General features: G+C 37.4%; 3 protein-coding genes across 7 annotated transcripts in view; 2 read left to right on the top strand and 1 right to left on the bottom strand.

Moving 5' to 3' along the window:
• Window positions 1-16,588, bottom strand: part of CASK (calcium/calmodulin dependent serine protein kinase) — a 196,687-nt gene that overhangs the window by 89,912 nt on the left and 90,187 nt on the right. The gene's annotated exons all lie outside the window — the stretch shown is intronic.
• GPR34 (G protein-coupled receptor 34) lies at window positions 3,397-4,539 on the top strand. Its single transcript, XM_054387837.1, has one exon. It carries the CDS (start codon window positions 3,397-3,399, stop codon window positions 4,537-4,539), a length of 1,143 nt encoding a protein of 380 aa, XP_054243812.1.
• GPR82 (G protein-coupled receptor 82) lies at window positions 14,721-15,755 on the top strand. Its single transcript, XM_054387849.1, has one exon. It carries the CDS (start codon window positions 14,721-14,723, stop codon window positions 15,753-15,755), a length of 1,035 nt encoding a protein of 344 aa, XP_054243824.1.

Here is a 16,588-nt window from a genome sequence, read left to right as displayed (position 1 = left end):
GTTCATTGACTTCACTTTCAATTGTCCCAGGCACAGAAAAATCCTTTCAGGACTTACAGGAACACAAACTGAAACCGTAATAAAATGGAGATAAAAATTAATGCCTATTATTTCTTACCTGGTATTTTTCTTTCACCCTTAAGTCTTATACTGCTTCAATTTTCCAGCAGAAATATCCTGCATATGATACCCTTTTTGGGATCTTATCTTTCACACAGAGAACAACACACATTACTTTGAGCCTTAATCACAGAATTCACTAATACCCTTCCAACTGCAGGAAAGGAAAGGAACACCCCTCTGATGCTTCTAATAAATCTTCCAGTGAGGAGGGAAATTGGTTAAGTTTCTAAAATGGATTCCAGGGACAGTCATCCCAATCTTTAATTTTCCACTGTTTTTCTACTAATAATAGTTAGGCATAACAAATGGAATAATATTATACAACAATTCGAATGGATGCTGACTGGTGTAGGAAGGAGCAACATAAATAGAAAAATCTCTTACAACACAATTTACTTGTTAATACACATAGCCAAAACACTGCATTTCATATGGAATTACTTCCTGCACTTACTCAAAGCCTCCCTTTGCAGTCAACCAATACCGTTTAAAAGAAAGAATGTCAAATTTGTATATGGCTTCTTGAGACTACAGAATCACTTAAATTGCAAAACTAGGAACTCAAAATAGCATAAAGGACATACAGCAAGCTGTCTGACTACCTGTGAAACCATCACTTGTAACCACCCATGTTTTCTTTCGAAAAGTTTCAATTGTACGAGAATATGTTTTTCAATTTGCAATTTATAAATGTAATTTTCAATTTGCAATTTATAAATGTAATTTTCAATCCCCTACAACCTATTTAAAACAGTACTACCAGGTGGTATTAGCTTTGCACATTGTATTTCACTTCTGCCTTACTGAAATTGTTAAGCTGCACACTTTAGACACTTTCACATTCTCTTACCACTGTCACCTTGAGTGAAAAAGATCAATCTCAAAATCCTATCACCATGCAATGAGGAAGGTAGATGGGAGAACCAGAACAACATAAGCATAATGCACACTGTGGTGTTGATTTATCTTTACCCTACAATTGAGAAAGGGATTCTATTTTCATGTCAGTATTAGAAAAGAAGACAGGCTGTACCAAATTCACTGTCATCCAAAAAGGAAGCCGCTCAACGCTGCTCACCACAAAGTTTCTAAGAAAAAAAAATTCAAATCACCAATTCAGAGTGAAACACAGAGAAAACTGTATTATAGAATCTCTCCCAGCAAGGTCCAAATTAAGAGCAAAATGGACATTTTTAATAAACTGAGTTTTGCTAGTTAAAAATATCTTTCAAAGGAACAGTTGCAACACTAGTTAAACTTCCCCTTGTCACTAATTGCACTGCGTCAGCCGTTTCCTATCTCTCACAGAGAAGCTGATGCTTTAGCTTTCTAATAAGAGGACTTGCAAGTTACTCCTCCCCATCTTCACTAGTGGTTTTGAAAATCAGCAGAAGTTCTTAATATATGTGGTAAGTGGCTTCTTTTGTACTTAATCTAAGATACAACAAATTGCTATTAGTATTTCTCTTAGCTGCAAAGGTAAGGACCTCCAAACCTTTTCTTAAATATGTGTAAGGTTTAAGCCTGCCTTGCTTGCTTAGAGCTGACAAAACCTATGATAGCAAAAAGTAACCCTGCTAATAATGTACCTGCAGTGTACTTTGATTTTTATTCTCTCTGACCTAAAGCTTCTCAGCACTTGTCCAAGTTATGATGCCAAGCATTTTTACAGAAAAGCAACATGAATAAGAAATTACAGTAGTAGATAAGTTTCAAGAGATATGTGAAAGCATCACATTTTTCACTTAAACTTCTGAATGTAACTTCTTGACCTGACAGTATGAAATGGCAAATAAGAAAACAGAAATGGTTTTGAAAATGCTCACATATTGTACAAATTTAATGCAATTGTAAGGTCAGGCAACATAAGATGTCATAATATTTTAGATTGTCCTCTCAGTAATTCAGATACTGTATCCAGATACTGTGTGTTAGTGACAACTTTATCTAAAGTGCTGCTTTTTCCACTGCCGTAGCTGCCACATTTTAAATGCAAATTTGCAGTTTCTAAGACCTAGCATACAAACGAAAAACTGTTTTAAAGTTCTGCAGTGCTTAGATGTTGTTTTTTTCTAATTACTGTTATTGGACACCTAAGTTCAAAGTACCAAATACAATCATGAAGTTCTCGTGAGATAGGGGAAGACATCTTGCCCCTTTAAAAAAAAAAACAAACTAAACTAATTACACCCATTTATGGAGTCTCTTATCACTCTGACATAGAAATTGAGTTATGCCATTACTAAGCAATCACCATCTCTCTAAACAGCTCACTGTTATTCTGCTCTCCTATCCACACACATTTTTAGTTGACAGAATCATCAGGGTTGGATGGGATCTCACAGATCACCCAGTTCCAATCCCCCTGCCATGGGCAGGGACACCTCACACTAGCTCAGATTATCCTCCTTTGGTCAAGGGCTGACCTTTATCCTCCTGGTTAAAAAAATAAGTTCAGTGAAATTAAAATCTTAGATATAAAAACAAGAAAGATGTGAAAACCATCTGTTACTGCATTAATGTGGTTTCCAGCTAAGATTAGTTTCTTTGCATAATAACGATTTGTGAACAATCAAGAACAAGGAAAAATACCTAAATTTACAGGAAGACAAATTATTTAAAACAAGCTACTGCTAAAGTACTGACTCACAGTGTTACTTATTTTACCATCTAATCTTTCATATTGAAAATTGCTTTTCAAACCAAAAACTTGTGAATTGCATGCAAGAGATACTTATTTAAAATTAATACTGATGAATTTAGAACAGTTGTGATATTTTTCTATGTACTTTGTATCAACACTGAGAATACTTCACTCAGCTATGCTAGCACATTCCTGCATAATTAGAAACTTTTCTATGCTAAAAAAACCTAATCCAAACGTCTGAAGTATTTGTATTTACAGACAAAACAATGTAAATTTCTAGCAAAATACAATAGTTGCTTTTTAAAACAACATAGTAATAAAGATGCAATTACAAAAATGTATCTGTATGAGGAGTCTCTTACATCTGTTCTTAGCTACTTCATGTGAAGAAAAAGAGACCTGATTATTCTAGACTTACACTGTATGATGACATCCTGCTGGAAGTCCTATGCAGCTACAGCGATACTTTGTCCTGTTTACTTGTTCTGGTTATTGCCTGTTATGTTTACATCACATAGGACTGTACACAATCAAGCAAACAAGGGCATGAAAATGATTGAATGGAGATTTCGTTCTTAAAATTTCTCTTTGCCTCCCTACAGAACAGACTAAAAAAGTCCTCACAAATGATGGCTACAGCTTCAGTTGATTTACTGACCATTACCCCACACACAGAAGTCTTCTGGAGTAACCAAACTAACCCAGCCGGAAATGCATCGGAAAGTCAAAACAATGCCAGCTGTGCCTTAGATGAAAACTCACTGTCACTTGCTTTGATAGCTTTTTACTCCATTATTTTTGTCATTGGATTGGTTGGAAATATGATAGCCCTGTTTGCTTTCCTGTGCATTCATCAGAAAAGGAACTCTATCCAAGTTTACTTGCTGAATGTAGCTGTTGCAGACCTTCTGCTGATCTTTTGTCTTCCCTTCCGAATACTCTATCACGTTTCCAGAAACACCTGGAAGTTTGGGCTGATTTTATGCAAGAGTGTAGGCACTCTATTTTATATGAACATGTATATTAGCATAGTACTGTTGGGACTAATTAGTTTAGATCGTTACATAAAAATAACTAAGTCTGTGAAGCGTCCTAAGCTGTTAACTACTACACGAAGCAAACATATTTGCTGCATGGTGTGGGCAGTTGCACTAACAGGATTTACAGTAGTAGTTGCACCAGCTTTCTTCAAGAGCAAGGACAGCAATTCTACTCTGTGCTTTCATTACCGAAATAAACAGAATGCAAAGACGGAAGCCATTATCAATTATATTATTGTACTGATTTTTTGGATCGTTTTCTTCCTTTTGATACTTTCCTATGTTAAAATTGCCAAGAACCTTCTGAAAATTTCGAGGAAAAGAGCGCATTTCCCCAACGCAGTAAAATACAGCCAGACAGCAAGGAATTCCTTTGTCGTGCTCATTATTTTCACCATCTGTTTTGTCCCTTACCACGTGTTCCGCTTTGTGTACATCACATCCCAGTTACAGGATCCATCTTGTTACTGGAAGGAAATCATTCACAAATGCAACGAGGTGATGCTCATATTTTCGTCTTTTAACAGCTGCTTAGACCCAGTTATGTATTTCCTAATGTCCAGTAGTGTCCGTAAGACTGTATTCCAGCTTATTTGCAGAAGACTTCATGGAGATTCCGGCCTGACTCTAGAAAGCACTTCAGAAATCAAACTTGGACAATATACACAAGACCGATTATCTACTACCACTCCTCACTCAAGTTCTTTAAGGAAGAAATATCTGATTTGATTGGCTAAATGAACAGACACCAGCTTCCCTCTGGCACCCCTGGGCATCAATGTAAGATTACCAAAGGCTATACTGTACTGCTACTAATCCTGCTTCTTTCTTCCTGTTAAAAAATAAGAAGTCTTACTTCTGTTTGCAAAAATAGGAAGTTACTTTTCAGAAGCATTTCTCTTATCCAACAAAACAAAATAGGAAGTTCTCAGACATCCTCTGCTGGACTAAACCAGAACACTAACTCTTTAAGATATCCACCAAGTGGTTTGAACCTGTATAAAGAATCCTGTATATAGACATTACCAACATGTGCCTGTAAATAATACATGAATTTTGCAAAAAGTAAATTGTGTCTTGTTTGAAAAAGCTAGATAAACCACTGCAGATTTTATGTAATTCTCTATTTTAATAGGTTCCAAAGAGATCAGCATTTTAACTACCTTTATAAAAGTAATTTTTGAAAGAAAATATTTGAGGATTTAGCAAGGTGTGTGGCTTAAAAACGAGGTGAAGAATACAACTACATTAATTCAGCTATAATTACAGAAGATACAGTTTGTTTTATTAAACAGGAAAATGAAAATATTCAAACCTCCTAAGCCCCTGGTATTTTCAACTTTAATGAGCATTAGGGTTGAACACACACTTCACCTCTGCTAGGTATAAATTTAGTTTAATTTTTATGTGATCTTACTTCATTCAGTTTGGATGAAACTGGGTATAAGCACGTTAAACAAATTACAGTAACTAGCCAATCTATTTCAGTGTTTTGCTTTGTTGGTCTCTTTTGGAGTTTTGTTGTTGTGGTGGTGTTTTTTTTTTTTTAACAAAAAAGTGTACAGATTAACTACAACATTAATTATTGTAATTTTAATCTTCAAGAGAGATTCCTACAAAGATGTCATTTTCATAAAAGTATGATGTTAACTGGATTTTTTTTCTTAAGCATTTCAGCATATGATTAAGCTATTTGCACAATAATTTCTGACTGACTCTCACAAGAACTCTGTTATATTTTTTCACTGTCTTTTAGCTATTCTATGTACATTGAAGTAAGAACTGTCTTGGCTCTGTATTTGTACAGTGCAAGGAATAGCAAGTTCCTTGTTCTCTGCAATTCACCTATGCAGTGTATTGGTTAGTGGAGTTTATAAATGATCATCCCACACTCTCTATATATTATCTCATTGTTTTTTCTTTGCCTATGTTACTTTTGCTGTGAATAGTTTTGACTGATGACACTGATCACCAGGTCCAGGTGAGGAACACAGGACAGGATGGAAACAAAAGACACGGTCTGACTTGAACAAAATTTGGATTCTAAAACTTTTTTGAAGAAAGTGTTCCACTTAAAGCAGAATTTTTATTTGCAAAGTTTGCGATTCATGGCCACTGCATGAATGCAAAAAATAGACTCAGACCTCTTCAGAAGAGGGTAAAATGCCAGGCTCCACAGAACAGTTACCACTGAAGGGCAAACAGTCCTCAAGCATCTTGGGAGGTCTGCTGAAAGTTACATTGTGGCTTGTCAAATGACCATATAATTAGTCATTTTCATAATGTCTCTTACTTTATGTCTTAGTAGTTCCTATCAGAGCCAGCTATAGCAATTAGTTGAGTCTTCAGCTGAATTTCAACATGACAATCATTCTGTTTATTCTTTGTTCTCTAAGTAGAGGCTAACTCAACACACACCTCCTCATAGCCTGCACAAAGCTCATTTTCTTTCTGTATTTGCATGTACAACACATCCTCAAATTTCAGTTGGTGTACCAAAATGTCATCTCTTTTTCACCATGTAAAAAGGAGTGCATATTCATCATGAGAATAAATACTGGTTACAAAGTGTGTATGAATCATAAACGTGGGTAGTAATTTCTATACCTTTGAGAATGATAGAAACATAGAATGGCTTGGGCTGAAAGAGACTTTTAAAGGTCATCAAGTTCCAACCTTGCTACCATGAGCAAGGGACACCACTAGATTAGGTTGCTCAGAGCCCCATCCAGCCTGATCTTGAATGTTTCCAGAGATGGGGCATCTTCCACCTGCCCTCTGGGAAGCCTGTTCCAGTGTTTCACAACCCTCACTGCAAAAAAAGTCTTCCTTATACCTAGTTTAAATCTACTCTCTTTTAGTTTAACACAATTACCTTATGCAACAGGCCTTGCTAAAAAGAGTGTCCTCATCTTTTTTGTGGAGCCCCTTTGAGTACTGAAAGGCCACAATAATTTCTCCCCAGGAGCCTCTCAGCCCAAGTCTCTCCACCTTTCTTCACAGGAGAGGTGCTCCAGACCTCTGATCATTTTTGTGGCCCCCCTCTGGACCTGCTGTAACAGGTCAATTTCTTTCTTGTGCTGAGGACTGTTGTCTGCTTGTACTGCTGGAGTACAGAGTTGGACACTGTACTCCAGGTGGGGTTCCAGCAGCAGGGAGTAGAGCAGCAGAATCACCTCTCTTTATCTGCTGGCTACTTGACAAATACGTTAATAGGTACATTGTCATATATGCATTTCTTAAAACGTAAGTAAAATATAAAGCAAAACTCAGGATAAAAGCCAAGGTGGGAGTTTGCTGGACCTGCCTTTTCTCAGGAACCGGCTGGGCACCGGTCAGCCAGGGGTGAGCAATCTGGGGTTTTGCATCACTTGTTTTTATTATTTTACTTTATTTTTTTTCCCTTTAAACTCTCTCTTATTTCAAACCATGACTTTTCTCACTTTTACCCTACCAATTCTCTGCCCCAGCTCACTGGAGGTGGGGTGTAAGCCTGGGGTTTAGCTGTCTACTGGGATTAAACCACAGTGACCCTTTTTGGTGCCCAACATGCAGCTCAAAGGGTTCAACGTAACGGCAGATTTAACCAGAGCGAGACAAGAGGGAGCAGGGGGAAGCATCACAGCAAGCAGCCTGTTCTGCAGCAGAGCAGCCACAAGAAAAGGAGGGGGAAGAGACAGAAATCATAAACAAGTTTTTGTATTTACCCTTCTGATTCTCCTTTTCATCCTACGGAGGGGGAGTGAGCGAGCGGCTGTGTGGGGGCTCACCTTCCCACCAGGGTTAAACCACAATGTCAGTTTTCATTTTTCACACTGAAATTAACTGTAATTACAGTTTTAACCTGAAAATGGGTATTTTTCATGAGAGCAGACAAGTACAAATTACCCTGACAATAACTACATGGAAAAATCAAACAGAACAATTTCCCTCACAACAGCAGTCAATGAAACCATAAAGGAGTGCAACTTACATCACTGATAAACACACGAGAGTCATGTTATTCCTGGAACTGGAAAGTTCACATATAGATGCTTTAGCTTAAAGCTCTCTCTGAAAGCACATATGTAATCAAGGTGGAGAGCAAGGAATTGTGTTGCACAGGACAAATAAGTGTATAGAGAAAAAGAACCTATTAATAATCTTCCACCAATCCCAAATGTTTTCTATATGCAGAACTGGGAAACCTCTGTCAGTCTTGTTTTCATTCTTTACAAAAATTGCAACCACTGAGGGCTCTGAAGAATCCAAGAGAACAGAGAAGGTGCTACAATGCTATCATCATTCACTACTTATAGAGTGAATTGGGAGGAAAAACGGTTGCACAAAATTTGTTCACAGATATAATGAGTGAATATAACTGGGAAAAAGGATGAAGCTGGAGAAAGACTTAACATTCAAACTGTAGAGTTAGAGCAGGGAGTGTAAGTAATAAGAATAGGAATGGAAGAGAAATGGCTAGTAGTGTACCATAGTACTGCAAAGTGAGAGGCAAAATGAGGAAGAAAAAAAAGCAAGGGTTTACTTACAAGCCTATGCTTTAACAAGCTGAATCAATTATGCAAAATATACAACAATAAAATATTCTAGTCCATGCTACCTTTAAAAGTTATCTGGCTTTTGTCCGTAAATGGTGAGTCCTGGTTCCTTTAAGTTTGCATACAGATTAACAGTAGTACAGTAGAACAGTAGGACAAATCAAAGCCAGCATCTTCATAGAAACCTCAAAACACAGACATAAATGACTGTGCTTTAAAAACAAAATTATACTCTTCCTTCAACAAAAATTCTCAGCAGGTAAAGATGTTAACATAAGCATGGTGAATAACAAATTGCAAGTCTGAAAAGACAAGATAATTTTTGTCAAATTATGGAATGACAGAATGGTCTGGGTTGGAAGGTCATCTAGTCCAACCCCCCCTGAAGTAAGCAGGGACATCCTCAACTAGATCAGGTTGCCCAGAGCCCTGGTGAGCCCCACTTTGAATACCTCCAGGGATGGGGCCCCAAACACCTCTCTGGGCAATCTTCTCCAGTGTTCCACTGCCTTCGTGGTAAAGAACTACTCTTCTCTAGTTTCCCCATTGCCCCTTGTCCTATCACTACAGGCCTTTGTAAAGAGTCTATAGAATTGCTATAGAACTGTATAGAAATGTTTTCTATCTGCAAAGAATTAATTTTGCAGCCAGAACTCCATTCCTTGAAACCAAAATAATCTAACTTTTAAGTATCAGTTTTGCTTTTACTTCCATGGTTTAGGTTTTTATTTTTGCTTTATTACTTTTGTGTTTTTACAGTAGCTTAAGAAGAACCTGAAAAAGCCAGAAAGCTGTTATACACAAACATTTTTAACTTGAAAAACCCAGAAATTATAGCATGGTGCTGAAAAACACAAAGAAAGATTTCTATGATGACCAACCCAGTTTGCACACTAAAAGTGTGAACCTAAAATGAAAATAATGACCAACATGTAGCTATTGCTTTTCTAGAAGCAAATAAAGTGAAAGATACCTCTGGAAGTGTGCAAAGAATGTAATTAGGGAAAAAAAAAATAAGGGAAGAGGTATTCAGCATTAAAGACCTGAAGTATAAAAACATCAGAAGATTAATTTTGTTCATACTGCCAACCTCAAGCTAAGTTTTCCTGCCTAAAGGGCATTGTTTGGCTTATTTTTTGTCTGTGTAAAATGACCGCCTGAAGCCTGAGAAACACCAAAGAGTTGAAGCTATGAGTGCATCATCTGCCTATTTCTATATGCCTAAGGATGCCACAGAGTTATACTGCATAAAACCGTAATTTATCAAACAACACAGAATCACAGAATGGTTGGGGTTTAAAGGGACCTTACAAGATCACCGAGTTCAAACCTGTCTGCCATGGGGAGGGACACCTTCCACTATATCAGTTGCCCCATGCATCCTGGCCTTGAGTACTTCCAGTGAAAGAGAGCATCCACAACCTCTCTGGGCAACCTGTTCTAGTGTCTCACCACCCTCACAGTGAAGTATTTCCTTATATCTAATCTGAATCTACCCACCTTCAGTTTAAAGCCATTACTCCATGTCCCATTGAAACCCTTTGTCCTATAAGATCTTTCATTCTGGGTCTATTTTGATGAACCACAAGGGCAGTTCTAACACAGGTGAAAATAAACCATCAGTGAATGGTAAACACAGACCCAGATCAAATCTGCCAAACATTTTATCTTCACTGATTCAGTACAGTGCTCAACTCAGCTAGACTAGATTTAAACATGAGCGTGCATGATTCTGCTTTTATAAGTACTTACAATATTGAATATTAAATAGTTCCCCCTCTACTCTGCCCTGGGGAGGCCACATCTGAAATACTGTGTCCAGTTTTTGGCTTCCCAGTTCAAGAGGGACAGGGTTCTACTCCAGAGAGTCCAACGGAGAGCTACCAGGATGTTTGAGGGACTGGAGCACTGCCCTGTGAGGAGAGGCTTGAGAGCCTTGAGGCTGTTTAGTCTGGAGAGAAGACTGAGAGGGTATTTAACAAATGTTTATAAATATCTGAGGGCTGGGTGTCAAGAAGGAGGGGACAGGCTCTGCTCACTTGCACCCTGTCATAGGACAAGGGCTAATGGATATAAACTACAGCACAGGAGGTTCCACCTCAACATGAGGAGGAACTTCTTCACTGTGAGGGTCACAAAGACTGGAACAGGCTGCCCAGAGAGGTTGTGGAGTCTCCTTCTCTGGAGACTTTCAAGCCCCATCTGGATGTGTTCCTGGGTGACCTGTGCTAGATTCTCTGGTCCTGCTCTGGCAGGGGATTGGACTCGCTGATCTTCGGAGGTCCCTTCCAACCCCTAACATCCTGTGAGCCTGTGTAAATACATAAACTGACTACAGCTACAATCCTCATTATATCAAGTCAGGAGAAAAGCTGTGCACATGCTAGGTCACTCCTGCATTGAAAGCAGATAAGCAAGCTAAGGGAAACTGTGGTGTTCTGCAACAGCTCTCCTGATATAGGTGACCCACTGAAAACAGTTATCATGTAGCACATCTGCCACAGAAGTTTATGCAGTCAAAAAAAAAAATCTTCCAATTTGAATGTTTATGGAAAAAAAACCCACTAAAACTAAGCACCAAATGTCAAAGTTCTAGGTGAGCTACTTGGTAAATGATTTATTGAAAGGAAAACATGGATTGCACAGGTATACTAGCCAGTGCATCCTAGAGATTTATCTTGGTATTATTAAATGTCATGAAATTAATCTCCAGTTAAAGGCTGCTGCACATTGGTGCAGGCTATTCATTTATTCACTACGTTTCATCCTCAGCACCTTCAAAAGACATACCCAGGGCCTCACACCTTTCTGTATCCTATCCTCAGCATTTGCCTTTCACCCTTCAAGACACAGAGACTGAGTGCATCTCTTGGGGCCTCCCACAGCACAGAGACAGCCAGGACTGCTACAGGAGATAGAGGTAACTGAGCTGCTGCCTTTTCTTCCACCCTTCAAGGAGCAACTGCTGCCACCACATTATATACCCTGTTGTACAGCAGGAAGAGTCCAGTCTCCATTTGGTCTGTGACAGGAACTAAGAGACAGGAGGCTGCCTGGGCAGGTGAAGTGGAGACAAAGTGGCCAGGCAGCCTGCAAATGAACCACTCTGTCATATATGATTATACTACATAACATGCTAGGTACGGGTTATGAAAAAGCAAACTGAAATACCGTTCACCACTGGGAATTTCCCTGGCTTTGTGCTTTTGGGCCGCAAAGTAAGTTGTTTGGGTACAATAGTAAAATGTACAATAGTATGCTGCCTATTGGCATAGCACCATGTATAAATCAGGAAGTGATCACGGCTTAAAAGTGCAGAAAATAGAAGTAACTGAGCTAAAGAATGCATGTGAAGGTCATTACGAAGAACTTGAGAATTAATTCAATGCTTTTGTACCATTTGAATATCAACTACATTTTTGGAATGGAAACTGTCCACTAAAAGTAAATTAAGGTGATTACTACAGCTTAGAACCAACCATATCTGCATTTCTGGCTTCCTTTTTTTTCTTTTTTTTACTTATCCCATTCCTTTTTTACTCCAAAATGAAGCCTGATAGACTATCATTTGCCATAATAATCTGTTCTCATACAATAATTCAGAAAAAAATGTAGCATGAGCTCTTCCTACAGCACAAGTTATGGTTGCTGAAATATACATACTACAGGCTACAGCTAACAACAACAACAACAGTAACAACATCAATAAAAAATTATTGTTGTTATTATTATTTAAATAACAACAAATCCTGCCAGCTAGAATTGGTTCACATATTTTTTTTTTCACCACGTTTCCTCTCAGCAAATCTTCAGGATCTGTATTCTTGTGTACAAACCTGGATGGAGTACCACAGTATCAAGGACTTCTAAGACTACTTAAAGGACTATTAAATATGCAATTAGTACAAGAGTTTCTGTTAGAACATATTTTAATACAACAATACATTCCAAAGTGGAAAAAATAAAACCAAGGCATAACTAAATCAAACAGGAACAAGAATTAGTGTACAAGCAAACTAATTACGGCTTTACAAACTAATGATTAATACTCCACAGAAAGTTTCCCTCACTTAAATTTAATCTTGAATGAGATCATCTAAGTAGAACCTAAAAGAACAGGAGGCCAGCATAAATGTCCATTTTAGCAAATAACCAGTACAACTGATAATAGATCATTGAGATGGATTCTCATGGTGCATGCTTAAACATAAAGCAAAACTAACAAAAAAAGAATCTTACCAAAATTGGAGAAGTTTTTATAAGCTATCTTCTCTGTTCTCATAAAGGAACTTACTTTTATTTACAGCTGTTAAAAAGCTGTTATCTGACAACCACAGATGTATTAGACAAGGAAATTCCAAAGTCTCAGGCTCTGCAGAGCTAAACAGAGTATCACTGACCTGTGAGCAAACCTTTCCTGTGGAGGAAGAAAACTGTCCTGTGCACACTTCTGGATGATTTGTACAAAATACTGCACTTTTGGGACACAGACTCAGTTTTCCTGAGCTGATGCCTTGAACGCATCAGCTGCAAATTGCCTCTACACAATCCATCACCTCACTAGAGAGATGAGATGTGTTCATTTGGTCACTTGCATGAAGACACAAATGGATATAGCATGTAAGCTTCAGGAACAGACAAGTCAGTTTTATGATAGCTCTTGAAGCTGAGGAACAGTTGAATGTCATTGAAAAATACAAGTTTTCATGCATGAAATAGCACCTTCCCTCCCCCACCTTCCCCTGCCACTCTGTAATGTGGGCAGTCCTACAGAGGACAGTAAGAGTCCCTCCACCCTGCAAAAGAAGAAAGTACAATTGCAAGGTCTTTCTGTGACATACCTACATGACCAGAAGCCTGTTACAATCACTCTTCTCTCATCTCATTGTTTTTATTTTGCTAATGGAGCTGCAACCTGACCTAGTTTCAAACCCTTTTTTGCACAGACAACATTATCTTGTCTGAGATTTAAATGCCTACTTGCTTTCCGACACTGTAAAAGTGTACATTCTGAAACCCTACAGTATCAGAGAGATACTGTTATTAATAATACTTTTCAAATTTATATATCATTCTTTTAATTGCAACAGTGGAGCTAAAAAGGACATCAGACAGCAAAATTTCCTCTCTGCAAAAGAAGGTGCTTGCAGCTTGCATAGGTAAGTTTCAAATTACTACTTTGTTTCACCTGAAAAAATTTGGGCATTGACACAAAAATGGTAACTAGACTTCCAAATAACTGAATTCAACAAGTACTTTAATTTGTTGTAATAAAAGAGAAGTTATTATATTTTGGTTCAGCAATATATGTGGTAGTCAGAGTACACTAAAATGCAGCAGATACAGAAGTTCAATTTGCAAGTTGACAAACAGTCTACAAATAAGACCTTCAGAAATTTTTGTTATCTAATCAACTTGGTATCTGAGGCTTTTTGTCATAGCCGCACAGAATCCTCTTTGGTTTCCGAGTTCATTTACTTGCAGCTGTTTAAAAAAAAGATCAGTTTGTAAGTTTGAAATCTGTTAATTTTTTCCATGTGATTTTCATATAGAAAAAAATTAACTAGGACACACTTCACTAAAGTAGTATCTGTACAACAATAAAATCTTCCTTTACTACCAGTTAGTAAGCTGAAATGCCAGTTTTTATATGAAGACATTGTATAGAGCTTTGATTTCTTATTTTCAGTCTGAAAACTGAGGAAATACTGAAAACTGAACTTGGGGGAAAAAATACGTTGTCATTTTCAACAACTGTTTTGTAAGTTTAGAAATGCAGACTGAATTGTTTGTGCAAAATGTACACCTAAGACTAGAGCTCTGAACATAATAACATTAGATGCAGACACCAGCATAAAATAAATGCATCTAGTCAGATTCCTGCAGGATACACAGTTTAATTTGTACTTAAAGGGAGGTATAGGATACTCTATATTTCTGCAATAGAAGTAATACTTTGTGTTCTTTTGCTTATTTAACTTAAAATAGTCTGTAAGTGGTTTCTGAAGCCAGTTATAATGTTCTAAAAGATTGAGAAATAAACCAAGACCATAGAAGCTACTGTCAGACCTTATCTTGAACTTTCTGTCTCTGCTTTATTAGATTCTATACATGTAAAAATCTTTGGGGTTTAACATCAGCCAAATTTTCTTCACAAAATTTAGTGGGAGAGAACACCCAAACACTAACCTCATGCAAACTTAAGATGATAACCCCAGAGGGAAAACAGCAGTTAGTAATAGTGAAAAGTACGGGAGACAAAAAGGGAACAGTTAAGAGCAAAGAATAAAAGAGGCGTTTGATGAACACAGAAGAATAATTCTTGTAATTGTGTTTCAGCTTTGACCATTCATTCAAGAAACATCGGAATAAATGAAAAATTCAACATGTCTTCAGCCATCCTTAGCTACCACTGTAGCTCTGCCAGTCATCTACTCTTTCCTATTTCCTGCTGGACTTTTCGGAAACATTCTTGCCGCGTGGATCTTTTCAAAGCAAGCCCCCACAAAAAGAACACAATACGTTTACCTGTCAAACCTTGTCACTGCAAACTTACTCATATGCAGCACAATGCCTCTCCTGGCTACCTATTTTGCAAGAGGGCACCAATGGACTTACCAGTCTGTGGTCTGTAGAATAGCAAATAACTTTGGGACTCTGATTATGCACGTCAGCATGTACGTTACCATCGTTATTTTATGCTCAATTGCTCTAAGTCAGTATGCCACACTGAAGAAAAACAGCGATGCAAAACATTCTCCAGCAGCCAATGAAAACTTCCACAGATGTGTACTTAACAAGTTTCGTCAGCCAGAGTTTGCTAAATATTTGTGCATTGTTATATGGCTTACTGTGTTCTGCATAACAGTAGCAGCTATAATACGTAATAATATCCTGGCAAATGCTGTGGGAGAATTTCACACTTGCTACAGCATCAGTATAGAAGCTGGTAAGTTTACCTCGATGCTCGCAGCTTCTCTTGCCACTGCCTGTTTTTTTGTATCCTTTATGACAGTTTTGTTGTCATACTACTGTCTTAACAGACATCTGAGTAAAATACAAAAAAATACCTGTATTGGCGAAAAACATCTAATTTATGGCACAGTGAAAAGAAACATTCTTGTCATCCAAATAATATTAACAGTCTGCTTTCTTCCATATAATATTTTTAGTCCATTTTTTTATGTACTGCTTCCAGGTAATGACTGCAAAAAGTCAAACTATCTAGTGGAAATTAAAAACTTCCTTAACTGTCTTGCTGCTGCTAAGAGCAGTTTAGATCCAGTTATATACCTTTTGCTAGATAAAACATTTAAGAGAAGCTTGTATGGCCTGTTCACAAAATCAATACCAGAACACCACAAAGGTAAAGCTGATATTTTCACTGAAGAGACTCCTGATATTTGAAGGAATATGGAAAGGTTTTACTGACATGTAAGCAAAAATAAATCAGACTGATATGAAATGGTAAATATTTACATAAATAACAACATATTACTAGTATATTTTTCATATTATTTTGCTTGTATAATCAGCATTACCCATAATAAACCTGATATATCCAAATGAATTCAGGTAATTCATACAATGAACTGTGTAATAGGCCTTTACCCATGCCATGAAAAAAAAAAAAAAATATTTGACCTATGGAAAGTGTTTTCTACCTAAAAAAATCAAGGAAAAGGCAGAAAAGAGGCTAAAGTTGAAGACCTAGTTCTCTTCTGTCATAAATAAGAGTTCCAGGTTTTAGACATGTATTTCCTTTATGAAAAAAGGAAATTTATGTCCAATATTCTCCAGAATGGCTTAACAGAGCAAGCATAGAGAGCTACAAAACATTCAAGACTGATAAGCATTTTTTTAGGAGTACTTGGCTAGGAGGTTATTTGTTTGCCCCCCTCCCCCCCTTTTTTAATGGAATATGCATCATGAGATGTTAAAACTCTTTACTACATTCTAAATTATTTACTTCGACTATGCCAATCACATTAGGGTTTTGCTATAGTTACTGGTTTTTCAAGAGTAGAAGTTTTTATGCACTTTTTACATTCTAGCTTTCACAGAAAAAACTTTACTAAAGCTTTGAACTAAAACAGCAGAAATCTGAGATTTAAGATTTAATTAATTTACCACCCTGCTCTGACACTTCCTGTTGTGGCAGTGTTACTGAAATTACACCTGCAACAGGGTGACTGAAGAGAAAGTTTTGATGGAGATGGAGAATTTGCACAGCTGAAATA

The sequence above is a fragment of the Indicator indicator genome, chromosome 1 (genome assembly GCF_027791375.1).
Source record: "Indicator indicator isolate 239-I01 chromosome 1, UM_Iind_1.1, whole genome shotgun sequence".
NCBI lineage: Eukaryota > Metazoa > Chordata > Aves > Piciformes > Indicatoridae > Indicator > Indicator indicator.
Note: the sequence above shows the minus strand (reverse complement) of the source record. Positions and strands in the feature narration are given on the sequence as shown.